General features: G+C 40.0%; 1 protein-coding gene across 2 annotated transcripts in view; it reads right to left on the minus strand.

Moving 5' to 3' along the window:
* KDM1A (lysine demethylase 1A) overlaps positions 1-16,679 on the minus strand; it is a 74,145-nt gene that overhangs the window by 9,920 nt on the left and 47,546 nt on the right. For both annotated transcript variants that reach the window (XM_027841423.1, XM_027841421.1), the window contains 6 exons: positions 13,571-13,713; positions 5,682-5,772; positions 5,398-5,532; positions 4,490-4,563; positions 3,333-3,444; positions 2,031-2,163 (listed from right to left, as the gene is read on the minus strand). In XM_027841423.1, coding sequence (XP_027697224.1) covers positions 2,031-2,163; positions 3,333-3,444; positions 4,490-4,563; positions 5,398-5,532; positions 5,682-5,772; positions 13,571-13,713 — 688 coding nt within the window. The remainder of the gene's footprint in view (positions 1-2,030; positions 2,164-3,332; positions 3,445-4,489; positions 4,564-5,397; positions 5,533-5,681; positions 5,773-13,570; positions 13,714-16,679) is intronic.

Consider the following 16,679-nt stretch of genomic DNA (forward strand, 5'->3'; position numbering starts at 1 on the left):
AAAGACCCAAAATTAAATTCAGTTTCAGACACTTACTAGCAGTGTGACCCTAGGCAAGTCACTAAATTGCTATCTGCCTCAGTTTCCTCAACAATAAAACGGGCATCCTAAAAGCACCTGCCTCACAGGATGGTCATGAAGATAAAATGAGGTAATTTTTATAAAGCACTCACCACAGTGCCCTGGCACATAGCAGGCCCTTAATAAATAATAGTAATAATAATGATGATGATAATGATAGGTAATATTTATATAGTGCTTACTATGTACCAAGCACTGTGCTAAGTGCCTGTTCTCTTGTTCACGTAACAAATATATTTTTCCCTTGTGACAACAGGCATGTTCAAAGCATTATACACTTGCTTCTGCAGTGATTCAAACCTGCAAGAACATCCGCACAATGATTTTGGTGTTTGATGATGTAATTGCATCAAACTTCAACTAAATACAATGTGTTCCTGCAGTATGTCAGCCAGTCATCAAATTGTTTCCAACTGCCACTTTTAATTCTTACAGAATGTTCCACATAAAATATTTGCAATTATTTTATGGCTTTATTCATTTTATATTTATAATTGTATACTATAAATTTTAATTTGGAGCTTCTGAGGGACAAAGTTATCATTACAGTTACTGTAAGCATTGTAAACCTAAAAAATATCATAAGTAGCATATTAAATTACCCTGTGGATTCATAACATTTTTTTGGTTGGATGTTGTTGAAAGGGGTTTCAGGAACAAAAATATGTTGGGAATCACTAGACTAAGTTACCTAAAGTCAGTTACCCCATACATGCAGGCCTTATCAATGCTGAGACTAAACACTGAAATACCAGTTTGTGTATTAACATGTTCAATGCTGGCAAGGTCAGAGTATGTAAGAATATGTTAAAAAAAAACAAAACAAAAAAAACCCAAAACCAACCCAACCCAACCCTATGACTACAAGAGATGGGTGCATGGGGCCTAGGTGTATTCAGCTGCCTGGGGCTGTTTTTCAAGGCCATCTCCCCTTGGGGAGCAGGTTGTTGCCTTGATTCTGGGACTGCATGCAGTGGTCACAGCAATTCTTAGACAAATGGGAGGAGGGCAGCTAGGTGTTGCAGTGGATAGAACACTGGCTCTGGAGTCAGGAGGTCCCAAGTTCAAATCTAGCCTCAGACATTTATTAGTTGTGTGACAAGGCACTTAACCCCTACTGCCTGAAAGAAAGAAAAAGAAATGGGAGGAACGGTTGGGGGCAAAATTATGGCCTTTTATGTCAGCCAACTATGACATGTCCTTAGTTTCCCCAACAATAAATTTTCCAGTGTTGAAGGCAGAGGGGCAATAGGTTGTTTCCATCTCTTTGAAAGTGTGCTGAGACTGGTACTGCCACAAGTTACCTAAGTAAAGGCCCAGACCAGGTCAACTAGTGATATGGGAATAAAGCTCAGGGAAGAGAAAAAGTCTGGCTATTTAGATCCGTGAGATGACTGATAATTAAAAAGAGATGTTCATTAAACTGACAGAAGGAGGGGAGGTTATCAACAGGATAGACATAGAAGAGGAGAGGGCAGAGGATGAAACCCAACCCACATTTACAAGGCAGAATATGGATGAGTCAGCAAAGGAGCTAGAAGAAGAGTGATCAGGTAGGTAAGAGGAGAACTAAGAGAGAGTACCAAAAAGGTGACAGAAAAAAGAGTATTTCATGGGGAGGTGGTCTGCTATGGAAAAAAACGGGCATCATTTGATGGTAGAATTCTGTGATGAACTTCTCTGAAAATAAGTAGCTACAGTGACCTTGGTGAAAGGAGTCATCTCCCTCCAGATGTGCCTCTACAGCCTTTCCCCTTGGTGAGACTTATCAGATCTTGTTCTCCGATGGCATCACGTTCGAGTCCCCTCTTACCCCACACAATGAAGCAGAGGCCGAGACCCCCAGGCAAAGTAAAGAGAAATATTTTCTCTGTTCAGTAACAACTATAACAGCATCTAAAACATGATAAGGAAGGAAACCCCTCCTGCCCTGATTGAAGGTGACGTACCAGAAGCTGTGTAGCGCACCTGTCGAACCGCTGTATTCAATTTAATGTCCAGCCCTTCAGCCAGGGCCACTGGTACACATGAGTAGCCATTCCTCACGGTCAAGTGACTTCCAGTAAACTCAAAATCATCATCCTAAAGCGAAGGGGGAGAAGTGATAGCTTTAGACTTTCACAAAGGAGAAAATTTCCTCTTTTACCAGAGAACAGCCACTTACTTGCACCATGACCCGCCAATTCTAAAGTAATTTGAAGTCTGTTACCTATAATGGGAACATTTGCTCCATCACTGAACCAGTAACGAAGTTATCGGATAGGAAGTGGAGAACAGTAGAGCACCTTAACTGGCCCAGCAGACAGAGAAACTGAAGGCAGTAAGACAGCTACCCTCTATCAGCTAGTGACCAGAACACATTCGTTACGGGGATACAGCCTATCCTCCCCCTAATAAAAACGATGCCCTCCCACACAGAAACATACCACCTATGGGAGGGAGCTATGGTCACGTGCGGTTCTGTTCTTTTGGGCCTTGGAGCATCTTTGGAGATCAGGTGAGGGCAGCTTCTTGTCCAAATTACAGGCTGACTAAACTAGTAACAAAATCAGTTCCATTCCCAAAGCACACTGACTCCCCAAGCAAAGGTGGTAGATGACTAGAAAGACAGCCTGAAACTCACTTCTCTACCCAGAGCAGCTGTCAAACACTTAGGTTTATATAATTAACAAAACCTAAGGGTAACTAATTGGCTTCAGTTCTTAACTCGACCCTTTTTGGTCTTTTGAACACGCCCTTTCATAGTTTACTAGGGGGCCGAACTAAGAAAACACACTGAAAATGCTTCTTACTTGTCTTAATGTCTCTGAGTGTACAAAATTCCTGCTGGAGAATGTACTCTATCCTTATTTAAATTTACTGATGGCTTCTTGGAAAATCTAGATTTGGATAACAGAGGGTCTCTTATAATGAAATTTAAAGGCTGAGAACATTTAGGTATGATGTCAATAAATAGCAACTCAAAACCTCTGTTTACAAGGGAAACCTGACTATGGGACAAATATGGGAGGAAAACCCAATATTTTCCTAGAACATTAGGAAAAAGCCCATGCCCATGGATGCTGAGGAGTTGTGGCCACAAGAAAGGTTCTTTCTCCAGATGTGGATGCAAGGGACTCTTTTTGACTGGTTTGTTTATTTTTTTATTTTTCTTTTTTTTTTTGGCTGGTTTGTTTAAACAGCTGCAGTCCTACCCATTCTCTTGGAAACCTTTTATAGACAACACCTAATACATGTAATGAAGGAATTACCTGGTCCCAATGTTTAAGGGAAAGGGTAGACAGAGGTGTGGCATTAGCAAATTCTAGATTTGCAAAATGCCAGTCAAGGATCTGCCTGTCTCTTGAGGACAAATAGACATCACTGCAAAATAAGAAAAACAAAAAAGCAGCTGTTGGAGCAATTCTCAGGTAACTGGACTATCTCGGTACTTGGAGCTGACCCTTCAGGAGACTGTCTTATTGTTTCCATCTACCTGATAAGACAGACAAAACACAACCTCTAAGAGAGGGCAAGCAAAGATGGAGTCACGTCTCTGGATCCATCTCTGGCCAATTCTTACCAGCTACATGTTCCTCTCACTTGGTTATCTTCGTCCCTAGCACCTGCTGCTTTGTACAGTGCCACCTCAAACATTAACTAGCTATGGGATAATTCATCTCAGATCTCTGTGGCACTGTGGATAGAGCCTGGAATCAGGAAGACCTGACATTAACTAGCTGGACGACCCCGGCTGAGTCTTAACCTCTGTCTCTCAGAATGGTTACAACACCACCTACCACCCAGGGTTGTTGTGAAGATAAAATGAGATATTTGTAAAGTGCTTAGCAAACGTTAAAGTGCTACATAAATGCTATTATTATCATTCTTGTTTCTTCTGAGCCTTAATCTCCTTATACATAAAATGGAGATAATATTACCTGTGCTACCTCATTCACAAACGTATTATGAAGGGTATACTATTATAAGCCTGAACTTAACAAACAGTTTATATAACCATGAACTAGTGTTGTTTTCTTTAATAATGCATCAAGTACCCAAAAGTCTGTAATAAATATCATTCATGGTCAGCTAACTTGGGAACTGAGCAAGCCATAGATCCAGAGACCTCACATCTTTTTATCTTCAACTCCTTATTCTCTCATTTCCTTTTAAAATCTACTCAAGAGAGAAAACAGGCCCAAGAAGTCCGTCTGTGTACAAAGTAAATAAAAATGAGCGCTGGTCTGGGAGTCACAAGACCTGGCAGGAGCTTGGTGCTGCGGCCTTCTTCACAGGACATAGGGTGGACGCTCTGTATACTGGTGCTGTGCTTATTAGCCTCTCATCTTCCAAATAATCCAGACTCTTATGCTGAAAAAATCCCCCCAAACCTCACGATGCACACTGTCTGAAAGCGCGCCCTTACCTTGGGGGATTGGCTTCCAGCTCTTGTAGCTTCTCTTCTAGTTTTACTTGTGTTTCTGCCAACTCATCATATTCCTGGTCAAATCAAAAGTAACCACAGGTTATCTCTATGGTTTTACTTTCAAGAGCCGTCATTTCACGGGCACTGCCTTCCACTAATGCTGTGACCAAATAGCCCCTGCCCGAGCAACCAGCTACCCTGTGGGGATGAGCCACTCTGCACTTAGCGAGGCTGCTCCCCGGACAACTGGCCAATGCTAGTGATCAGCACAGTGCCTGGCACACAGAAGATGCTTGACGAATGCTTACTGACTTGACTTGAGAGCTTAGGCTCTCTGCTGGCAAATGCTTTGAGAATGCAGGGTCGGTCCCTGCTGTGCCAAGGGAAGATTTTTGCAAAAGCTATGGGAAGATAATCAGTTCATTTACACAGAATATAACAATTAACAGTAAGAGCTGGGTCTAGTCTAGTTAAAGTCAGGAGAGGTAAAAGTCTTTCGTTAAGATACTGTATACTGACTGCTATGATTATGTGAAGTCAACATTAATCTCAATGATCACGTAAACTCATGATCAGCTTACAAAAGCTACTTGGTGCTTTGGGAGAGAAAGTGTTGCCTTTTAATTTAATCAGAGACAGGGTGGGACTAATGAAGGAGACTAATGAAGACCAAACAGAAGATGCTATGGGATAAGAATAACAAATGGAGGGTACACAATAAGTCTGGGCAAGTCATTTCCCTGCTCTAGACCTCGGTTTCTCATTTGTAAGAAAGGTCTGGGCTCCCAGCTTGATAAGACTGTGAGCGGCAGGAGAACTAAGAAGGTCAGGGAAGGGACAGAAGGGGTCTCCCCCACGCCACAACAGACTGCCAGATCTCCCTGAGTCGGCGCCATGCTCTGCCGTACCTTGCACAGGGCCGTGAGATCACGGTGTTTGCTCTTCACCAGGAACTCGGCAGTGATGTCTCGAGGCGGCTTTACTTCAGATGCTTCTCTGTACTGCTGATGGAGCTCTTTAATCTTCTCTTTCAAATTCACCATCTGTGAAATGAAACTGCTGCAGGCTGAACTGCTCCGTCCTGAGGTCGCCCAAAGGGCCACTGGCTGGACAGGCCAGAGGTGGGGCTCCTTCCATGGGGCGGATCACAGGGTCAGGACAGTTTCCAACACCTCACAACAAAGAGCCTCACCTTGTTAAGGAGCTCTTTCAATTCCTCCTGGGTCTTCACTATCTTCTTCCAGTGTTCGATCTGCTCGTCTTTCACATGCTTCTCCTGTAACCTAAACAAGAGATCATAAACGATTCTACGTACCCAGAATGGCATCCAACTCAGCAGGAGGCTCAACAAGTCTTGACGGCCAGTTTACTTAAGTGTCTACACCATGAAGGGCGTTATGCCACACGCCTGGGAAACGCAAACAGGCCGTCTTTATGCTGGTGAGCTTGGAGACTGAATTGCGAAAGCCCACCGAGATTCTCTTGTGTTTTCATCAAAGACACAACCTCAATTTATGTATGAACCATTCTCTACGATTTTATAAGAATAAGAAAAAGCTGGCAGGCGTCTCAGGGCTTGTTGATACCTCCTCAATCTCTTCTGTTCTTTCACAGTCTCCTTTATTTTGAGAAGGGATCCCAGAATGTATTCAAAACTGTCACAGTGGAACCCAGATCCTTTGGCTCTAAGTCTAACATTATTTCCACTATATTATAGCTGCTGCTGCTGAATGTAAGAAAGAAGTTTTATATATTTGAGGCATTTCTTCTGTTATCTTTCTGGTAATAAGCTAGGAAGTTAATATTCAATTCAACCATTATCTAAATCATCTGAACTGCGATGACTGTATTGTCAGTCCCTTCAACAAGCATTTATTAAGGACTAACTATTGAGAAAAATGTGGGAATTGTGTGAACCAAACTGACTCCATCTTGTACAAATGACTCGATTCTGAGACCTAAATTTCCTTTTCCTGAAAATTCTCCCTGCTTGTTAATTGTGGGTATTGAGTGACATCTTGTTTTACATTCAGAAAATCTATCTGCTTCCTCTCCCCCCTCCCAACTCCCACTTATCCCTTAATCTTTCCTCTAGTTAGAAATCAGATTACCTAATCTAGTATCCTGGTTTATATCCTGTCAATTGTTTTTTTTTTAGTGAATAAAAATCTGTTTCCCCTTGTACTCAGGGGTCCAGTGCCACACTGAGGAGGCCTGTCCTGATTTGTTATGCAACTGGCATGCAATGCTTAATAAACTGATATGCTTGGAAGCTCAAAACTTTGTTTCTTTAGTTATTTTTTATTTCACCCATCAGTTTTTGGCAAAGCCATCCAGGTCAAGGACTTTCTGAGTCCAGGATAGGCTTTCAGAAATTTCATGGAGGATTGCTCCCAGAGGTCGGACTCCCCTTCTGTACCTCAAATTCTTCTGAACTAAGGCAAGCGCCTACCATGTTGGGGCAGGTGTTTGCTGGGATGGTTTACCCTCACCCTGCTGGGGAAGAGATAAGGGAACAATGGGTTCTGACAATAGTAAAATACCGAAAGCTTCCCCGTGGGAAAAATTTCTTTTGGCACGAGGGCACTGTTAAAATGACACCCCCTTAGGAAAATTCTTATTGACCTGGAAAACAGGCGTAGCTTCCCAAACAGGAATGGAGGGGGTCACTAAAAGACAGAGCTCTCAAATTACGCTAAAATGTATAAAATCCAAAAGGGTCCTAAGTTTGACCCAAAGAAGGGATTTTCAATAACTATTTTGGAAAATTGTGTGCACTAATTTTTCTGTCTTTTTGTTTTATCTGTTTTAATATCTTTGTAAAATGCTCAGCAAAATCTTTGTCTTGTGTCATATTTAGTGTTGTTAGTATATGCTACTACCTTGAAAGATTTCTAAGGGTAAAATGCAGCCAGCCAGAAAGACTGCTAACGGCTTCAGCCAAAGAGTTTAGAATGCTGGGGAAGAGTAATAAAGTTTCAGAGTTTCATACTTGAAACAGTGATGCCAAACTCTCTGCCCCTAAGCAAGGGCTAACTCCCACCTTAGGCTTTCAGTGGGAGATTAGATTAAAAAGAAAAAAAAAAAACCTTGGAGATACTTTTTCCTTCATTTTAGCCCTGATCAAGTGGGGATTACAGAGATAAAGTCAGATAATCAAAGAAAGGAAAACTTTTTTCTTTGTTTGTAGAAATCTGAGGCATTATAAATGAATTACAGATTCCAAATTACGTTAACTGCTAAAAACATCTTAGTAGATTTTGAAGGTCTGGAGATAAAGGAAATTGCAGTTCAAAAGTAATCCCAGAGTGAAGAGAAAAAAAAAAATAGGTATGTCATTTGCATTTTAAATTTTATCTGAAATTCAACAGCTGCCTCTTGTTTTTGACCATAAAAAAAGAAAAAAGTGTGTTTAAATCAGGGAGCAACTTAAAAATGAGGAAAATTTAAATGAGGAAAGGGTGATTTAAACTGAAAATGAGCCCAGGAAGGGGGATCTCCCCCACACCACCCCCATCATCGCCTGGATCCAGACCCTGTTCTGGAAAACGGGGATAGATATTCACAATGATGGGGAGGTGGGCTGGGAGGTGACCAGGAACCAGGAATGTCTTTTGGTAAGGCTGAAGTAAAACTTTCAAAGCTTTATGTAACAGAATTAATTGTTTAGGTAAACTAGAAGCAAGGTCATCAAAGAAAATTAGAAAGAAACCATGCATTTATAAGCTCTTAGAAACCTCAAAAAGTAGCAGCAATATTGCAATTAATCAGGGTTGTGTAAAATTTTGTGTTAAATTGCAAAGGAGAAATTCTATGGAATAAGATTAGTTAGATAGTTTGGGATATGGTTAGGAAGACAGTACTCTGACCCTGAAAGGTCATTCCAGGGATGTATCGTTTAGAATCTTGTGAGTTCCAAAGCAAAGGGATAGGAATGCAAGGTTGCTGCTTGGAATCTCTCCTCATCTTTTGCCTGGGTTAAAATTGAAAAGCCTCAGGGAAAGAGAGAGTGGGGATAGGTTATTAACACAAAAGGAATTGATGTGGCTCTTTGGGTAATTTTTGAAAGAAAACAAATAAAAAGTTTATAGAAAGATGATGGTGCTACTGTGAACCTTTGAAAATGAGCTAATTGTTAACTCTGGGCTCTAAATTTTAAAGCACAGGTGCCTAATAGTCCTAGAAAATTGAAGTTTTGATTGTGTGGTTGTAAATCTAGAATTGACTTGGTTGAAGAAATTGTCCTGTAACTAAATTATGATGTGGTGACATGTGTTCTCCTATTAATTGTGGCATCAAATGCAAAAAAAAAAACATGGCTCAGGGAAACTTAAGTTACATTCCAGTCTCAGAAATTTATTAGTTGTGTGATCTTAAATAAGTTATTTCTGTTTATCTCAGTTTCCTGATCTGTAAAAATGAAAATAATAATGGTACACACTTCCCAGGGTTGTTGTGAAGATCAAAAATGATATAGTGATTATGGCACTATATAAATATTATACATTCTTATTGCTTCTTTGTATAATATAATGACTCCATACTGGCTTTTAGATGTGATTAGTATAATAAACCAAAGGTGATTAAATGCATGATTTTTTTACATAGGATAATTTGGAAATGCTGTTGGCTGAAATGACATCATCTGACTGGTAATAAGTTTTGTTTCATGTTTCAAATATATGATTTTGTACATTGTCATTATTGTTTCTAAATTGTTTCATATTATGCAATTTAAGAAACCTTTTCAGAAATGTTGTTAGACAAATAACTTCTCTTTAAATCTGGATGCTGTTAGATTATGAATTGCTACATGTTGCAAAATCTAAAGTTCTGAAGTTTGAGAACCTAGAATATTAAGAAAATAAGATCCTTCTCCCATTCTTTGTCAAAAGGGGGGAATTTACAACTCATTTGAAAAATTTTGGCTATGACTTAGAAAAATTATGAAAATATATAAAGATATAACTTCAATACATTAATATGAATCAACTATAAGGTATTTACTCTATGTCTGATACTCTAGAATGTGGTTAGTTTTAATTTATAAATAAAGGATAAATGAAATATAAATGTTAGGGAAACATGAGAAAACTAATAATATTCAAGCCCTAAGCAGTGAATAGTGAAATTTTGCTATTTGAGGTAAAAACTATTGGGACTATAATACTGTTTTGAGTTTTGATTACAAGAATGGTTGTCTAAACTGTGATGAAGCCAATAGTAGAAAATGCTATGTGTTGCAGCTTGAGAACAGAAAGGTGGATGTCTTCGGGAAAAGTAGAGGAAATGATCATGGCATGGCCTAATATAGAAGCCTCTTGACTCAGTTTCTCCATTGTGCTATTTCCTTTCTGAACAGGAAATTTCTCCAGCTGGTTAAACCTGAGCCTTGCTTTTGATACCCTGTGAATAATGTGGAGTTTTACTACTGTCAGATACGACTCATGCCTGGAATCAAACAGAGCTAAGTGAGTTTTTCCCTATATTGTGATATATGTCAGATCAGTCTATGTCCTTGAGTGGACAAGTCTTAACATTGTTATAACTATGTCCTTCCTTTTCCTTTCATAGAAAATTTCTATAATCAGGGAAAGTGAACTGTAGAAGTTTTGTAAGTATGATATTAAATCTATTAGTTGACTGATACTTAGAACACCTCTGAGTTACTATAATAAGATGCAAGCATGGAAAATCTTACAATTTTAGACTGTATGTGCAGTCAAATTACAATATAGGGATGATATCCTCCTAAGGAGAGGGTGGGGAATCAGACAAAGTAATAAGACAAAGATGTAATGTAAGTTTTCTAATTAAATGGAATAGGAAAGTTTGAGAAAGTAACAGGACTAGATTGTTTTCTCTAAGAACTATATACATATGTATATGATTGACTTCCAAATGTACCCAATATGGAAATTCTGGTTTTGATTATGTTACAGTAACAAATTCTCGAAATTAGATTAAGAATTTTACCTCTAAAATAGCACTGACAATTGCAAAGAAAGTGAAATTATTTTCTCATTTTAAAGTATCTTTCTGATAATTTTAAAAGGCAGAAAGTTTCATGTTACAAGTTAGACACTCATGAATTTTTTTTTTAAGATTCTTATATAGGTATAGGGTTTAAGTCAAGATAGAAACTGTAAGGGGTATGTAAAAACTGAAATTCTCTGATGTGTCAGGTGAATTGTGGGCACCTAATCTGATGTTCTTCATATACCTCTGTCGTTAATAGGATCAAAACCATAAAGCTTGGGTGGTTTTCACCACATGAATTAATATTGGAAAACCAAATTTAAAAGACTGTACTAAATTGTAGTCTTGTTACTGGCAGATTTTAGCAGAATTATCGAGGAATCTTTGCCAGTGATTTGAAACTGGGGCACAGCCCCCTTCAGTGCTGTTCTGAGAATGAGGCCTATTCCTGAATGTTCAAGAGAACATATTTCCAAGGACCAGACACCTACCTGAGACATCTGGGACTCAAGATGAATTGATTAAATTGACATCAGGAGTGAGTTACGAGGGTACAAGGACACTTGAAGTTATTTAACATTGATGATCATCATTGATTTGCTTTGACCTTTTGTTTCATGATGTTTATGTTTGCTAAGTTTTTTTTGGTAGATCTCTCTCAAAATTAGTCCGTTGTGAGCCCTCTAAGTAGTGTGATCTGTAGCCTGACTTAGTTTACCTATAGTCAATTTAACAAGGCTTGTAGTATATCATCTTTATTGTTCTTAGACTCTGTGTTAGCTGTTATACTAAGCTATGTGAAAGGAAGCTTTCCAGTGGTCTTTTCTTGGTACATAATGTTGATGGTGAGCATAAGCACATTAAATGTGGTTTATAGGTAAGTGATCCATGGGGAAGGGGCCTGAATCAAATGGGGGGATTGAGAGAATAGTGGGAATTGTATGACCAAAACTGACCCCATTTTGAGACCCAAGTTTCCTTTTCCTATAAATTTTCCCTGCTTGTTAATTGTGGGACTTGAATGACATCCTGTTTTACATCCAGAAAAGTCTACCTGCTTCCTCTCCTTTTTCCAACTCCTGAAACTCACTCATCCCCTTCCCAACTCAGAAAGTCCCTAATTTTTCTCACTTTTAGTGCCTTTAGTCCGTTCTTGAGGAAACCATCCATGATCTACTAACATGAAACCTCTGAGTATGCTATTACAGCTGAAATAATTTAAGCCTCTTAAAGCCATCTATAGTCATATGAAAAAATGCTCTAAATCACTACTGATTAGAGAAATGCAAATCAAAACAATCTGAGGTACCACATCACACTTATCAGATTGGCCAACATGACAAAACAGGAAAATGATAAATGTTGGAGAAGATGAGGGAAATTTGGAACACTAATGCATTGTTGCTGGAGTTGTGAAATGATCCAACCATTTTGGAGAGCAATTTGGAACTACGCCCAAAGGGCTATAAAAATGTGCATACCCTTTGACCCAGCAATAGCACTTATGGGGCCATATCCCAAAGAGATCATACAAATGGGAAAAGAATCCACATGTACAAAAATATTTATAGCAGCTCTTTTCGTGGTGGCAAAGAACTGGAAATTAAGAGGATGTACATCAATTGGGGAATGGCTGAACAAGTTATAGTACATGAATGTAATGGAATACTATTGTGCTATAAGAAATCGTGAACAGGCAGACTTCAGAAAAACCTGGAAAGACTTATATGGTCTGATGCTGAGTGAAGTGAGCAGAACCAAGAGAACGTTGTACACAATAATAGCCATGTTGTGCAATGACTAATACTGATAAACTTAACCCTTCCCAGCAATACAAGGATCTAAGACATCTCCAAAAGACTCATGATGGAAAAAGCTAATCACATTCAAATAAAGAACTATGGAGTTTGAATGCAGATTGAAGCATATACTATTTGCTATTTTTTTTTCTTCTGTTGTGTTTTGTTTCCTCTTTCTGGTGGTTCCCCCTATTGGTTCTAATTCTTACTTACAACATCACTAATGTGAAAACATGTTTAATAGGAATATATATGTATAGCCTATATCAGATTGCGAGCTGTCTTGGGGAGGGAGAAAAATTTAAAACTCAAAAGCTTATGGAAGTGATGGTTGATAAAAGAAATTAATTAAAAAAAAAGACTTAAAAAAAATTTAAGCCTCAAAAATTTTAAGTAAATTTTTCTAAGAATTCATCACTAGTGACAAAAAAATAGCAAAGGTAATACTGACAACTTATAGACAGATTTACCAAATGCATTCTCCTTCTGGCTTTGCTTTCTGGACTTCTGATGCCATGCCCCAGCTGCCTTGGTGCCTGTGACCTTCTCTGGAACCTTCCTCTATGTTGGCCCCCTTCTCCCATTGGTGAGTTCCTCCAAGGGCCTCCATTTTGAGAAGATGCCCAGACTAGCCATCCTTCATTCCCCTCCCAGCCTTATCTCTTATTTCTGGACTTCAACACCATGTGTCAGTGCCTGGGGCCTCCTCACCCTGGAAAAATCCATCTTATTCTGTGACTTCCTCCCTCTGGAACATTCCAACATCATGCCATTTCCCTTTCTCCCATTGGTGAGCTTCTCCTGGAGCCTCCATTTCTAGAAGGGCCCTGATCAGCCATCTTTCATCTCCCTCCGTGGTTTTGCTTTTGACTTCAACATCACGCCTCAGCACCCTCACGGCAGGTACCTCTGCCTCCCACACTCCACCCTCACTCAGCTCCCTTCTGTATGTTGTCTTCTCCCAATGAAGTGTAATCTCCTTGAGGGAAGGGACTGTCTTTTCCCCCCTTATATTTGTATCCCTAGTGCGCTTGGCATAGTACCTGGCACAGGGTGAACAAGCACTTACTAGGCATTTGTGGAATGACTGACAGCCTTGCTTTCCTCAAAAGCTCTATGAGGCAGGTGGTGGGAATAATATTTTTTCCCTCACTTTATAGAGGAAGAAGCTGAGGCTCAGAAATTAACTGAGCTACTCAAGATCACACAGGTTAAGTGTGGGAACCAGGATTCCAAGCCAGGTCTTCTGGCAAGTTGAGCACTCTTTCCCCAGAATCCCACACTGCTCCTCTAAGGTACTTACTGTATGACAACCTCCAGGGCTTGGCCAAGTGACACAGGCTTATTATTGAGGACATTGAAGTCTAGCTGATGACTGAGGTAGGATGTGGCTTCCAACAGTCGATTAAACTCTTGTTCTACCATTTCATCTTTTTCTTTTGGAACCTGAAAAATCCAAAGAATAATGGGGTTTGTTCTCATAATGGAGAAGCCATAAATAAACACAAAACCATCCATAAAACATCACAAAGTTAGGAAAGGTTAAAATGAATAATCTGGAAGGGGTAAATTTAGTTCAAGTTTGCTTTCTTATATCATTCCATTAAATTAGATGATGAAAATGTACTGTCTGTCTCTGACATCCCCCTTCCAGAGATGGGACTCTACCCACATAAAGAGGGCAGGTCAAAAGATTTCACACGTGCTAACGGGACTGTTACATGAAGCAAGACTTGCACTGGAGCTGGCATGCACTGGGCAGAGCTGGCATGCAGAACAACACACAGGGAAAGTCCCAGAAAGCAAAGGATGTAAAACCAAGGCCTGGGAATGTTTAAAAAACATCAGGTTCTTGCAAAGGAAAAAAAAAATGGTAGGGCATGTGGAGAAAAGCTCCAAGAATTCTGGAAGTCCCAGCCTGCCTCCCCACAGGATTTCAGCTGAGGTGAGGAAGATGAAGAGGGCGAGAAGTGGCTGTTGACGATGGAAGAACAAGGGTCTTGGAGTCAGGGCACTTGGGTCTCAGTCCCTATCCCAGCTCCTTGCCCAGGGGCAAGTTACAATGGGGACACCTCAATTTGTACTGCCTAGCTCACAAGGCTATTATGAGAAAAGGGCCTTTCCAAACTATGCAGCACTCTCTAAGTGTGAGATGTTATCTGAAGGGCATAATGGCATCTTCCTTGTTCTTTTCCTTTGTGACACCCAAAAATGTGTACTGGAGTTAACTTGTCCCAAGGTCTTCAAGAGTACACAAGAAAATGATGAGTCAGATGCTCAGAGGCCTGGGTCCTGGATGGTGTGGGGGCAGAAGGGCGGTCCTGCCTGCACTCCTCCCCCCTTCCCCCTCTGAGATAATACTATCCCCCACCTGCTGATGCTACCAGACCCATGGCAGTTACAGGGCTGCTGTTTGTCCTTATGCTGAATTGATAGCAGCTGTAGCCACAACACTTAGTAAATGACAGCAACAAGGGAAAGAGAAAGCGTGCCTACAGCTGACATTTCAGTCTATACCACTCGAACCCACCTCCTACTGTAAAAAGGGAATCAATAGGGTTCAATGTTTGGAATTCTCCTTTGCTGACAACTTAGTTGGTACTTCAGGATAAGTGCAGTCTTCTTTCTTAAATACAAAGACTAAAAGGAACTTCCGTAGTTATTGGAAAGGATGTGCAAATGTGAACAGTACATAGTCAGCTTTCATCAGTAAAGCACCATGAAATGGGGGTCACCAATGCTCCCTAGTTCAGCAACAACTTCTTCATTCTTCTTTTACAATCTTTTCTTCCCTTCTAAACTGACCTGGCTGTTTAAGAAAATTGGGATTTGCTTCTTTACCAATTCATTAAGCAATTCTAGGAGATCAATTTTTATGGAGCCATAAACAAAGTTGTAAAACAATGAGCATCAAGAGGAAAGAGAAAGAGCTAGAATTCTCTTTCTGGACACCTAAGACACGGCGGACTCCGCAGTGGGCTTAAAGAGAGCTGGTTGAGCAGCATCAAATTCTGGAAACAGGGGCAGTAGCACTATTCCTAAAGGTCCTTCCAGGACAGCCTGAGAAATGAGGCAGTTTAGTGTTTGGTATTACAACTGGTTCCCCGCTACCCCATTGAGCTTTTTGGGGAGGAGGGAACTCCTTATAAAATGAAGTTGGACCAGTTACTCTCTAAAATTCTTCTCCGGGATTCTATGGTCAAAAGTCTTTTCCAGCTCTAACACTATGTTCTAATATTCTATGATTCTGGTATTTATACACTAGAGTTTGGTGGACCTAATACTTTGATCTACTCACTCAGTCTAGAATTATGAAAAGAAAATAGGTGCTTTTTGTCATTTTCCTACTGGTTTTTAATATGAGAGATACTAGAATCAAGAATTGTCTAAAAAGGCATTTCTACTAGGAATTTTTTTAGGTGGTTTTTGACTTGAGTTGTCCATGTCCTATTCTACTATCATGGGGCAAGTAAGTGCAGCACAGCCTCACAGCAACAGTGAAAAAACTTCAACAGTGAAATAACTTCCTGCTTCAGCTCCCACAGGGATCCTGCAAAGTGCCACACGATATTTCTGTGCATGCTAAACTTGTGAATCCTTTTCAAGGAGAAATCTCCACAAGAATATTTTTCACCAAGGTGTCTCAATGGGATCACTCTGCATCATGAAAAAAACTAACATTCCAGGACCTTGAACCAGGAATTGTATGGTTTCCAAAGACCAAGTGGCACCTGAGTGGTCATGTTTCCATGGCCTGTTATTTCTTCCTCTTAAAGGAGGAAAGAAAGCTCATTCTCTGGTGATATTATTGCTGGAAAGGTGAAATCCTTATCAAAAGGATGATGCAGTGACAGATACAGAAGGGCTACACATCCTCAAATGCCTCAAAAATGAGGCATTTTCAATACAAAGGTATGCAAACGGTAGCGATTAAAGCTCTTCCAGTACAAACTGGATGCATGTTGCTTCAGACAAGCTTTAATCTTTGCAGCTGGGGTGGCAGTCACATGGGACAAGTGATACTGAAAAAGTCTCGCAGCACTCAGGATCAATAACTGGGCTCTAGGGTTTGTGGTTGAGAAATATTTAAAGGGACACTGTCAAGGTTAGTGGGACCAAATTTACCCTCTTTTTTTTAATCCCCTTCAAGTGATGGCTAAGTTTGTGTAATTCATTATACTTTCTCCTTATGTCTCCCCACCATCAAAAAAAAGTTGACGCTTACATGCGCTCAATAACAAAAACTCAAATAGTACTAGCCCGACACTCAGGAGCAGCCCTACAACAACAAACCAGCGTGAATGTGGGATGAGGAGGAACTCTGGGAGGGAAACAGATTGAAATTTCAAGCTTCTAATGGGTTATTATAAACAGTGAGGAAAATGATTTGAAAAAAATTATGAAAAAAATAC

This window comes from Vombatus ursinus, unplaced genomic scaffold (genome assembly GCF_900497805.2).
Source record: "Vombatus ursinus unplaced genomic scaffold, bare-nosed wombat genome assembly UNPS02014859.1, whole genome shotgun sequence".
Taxonomy (NCBI): Eukaryota; Metazoa; Chordata; class Mammalia; order Diprotodontia; family Vombatidae; genus Vombatus; species Vombatus ursinus.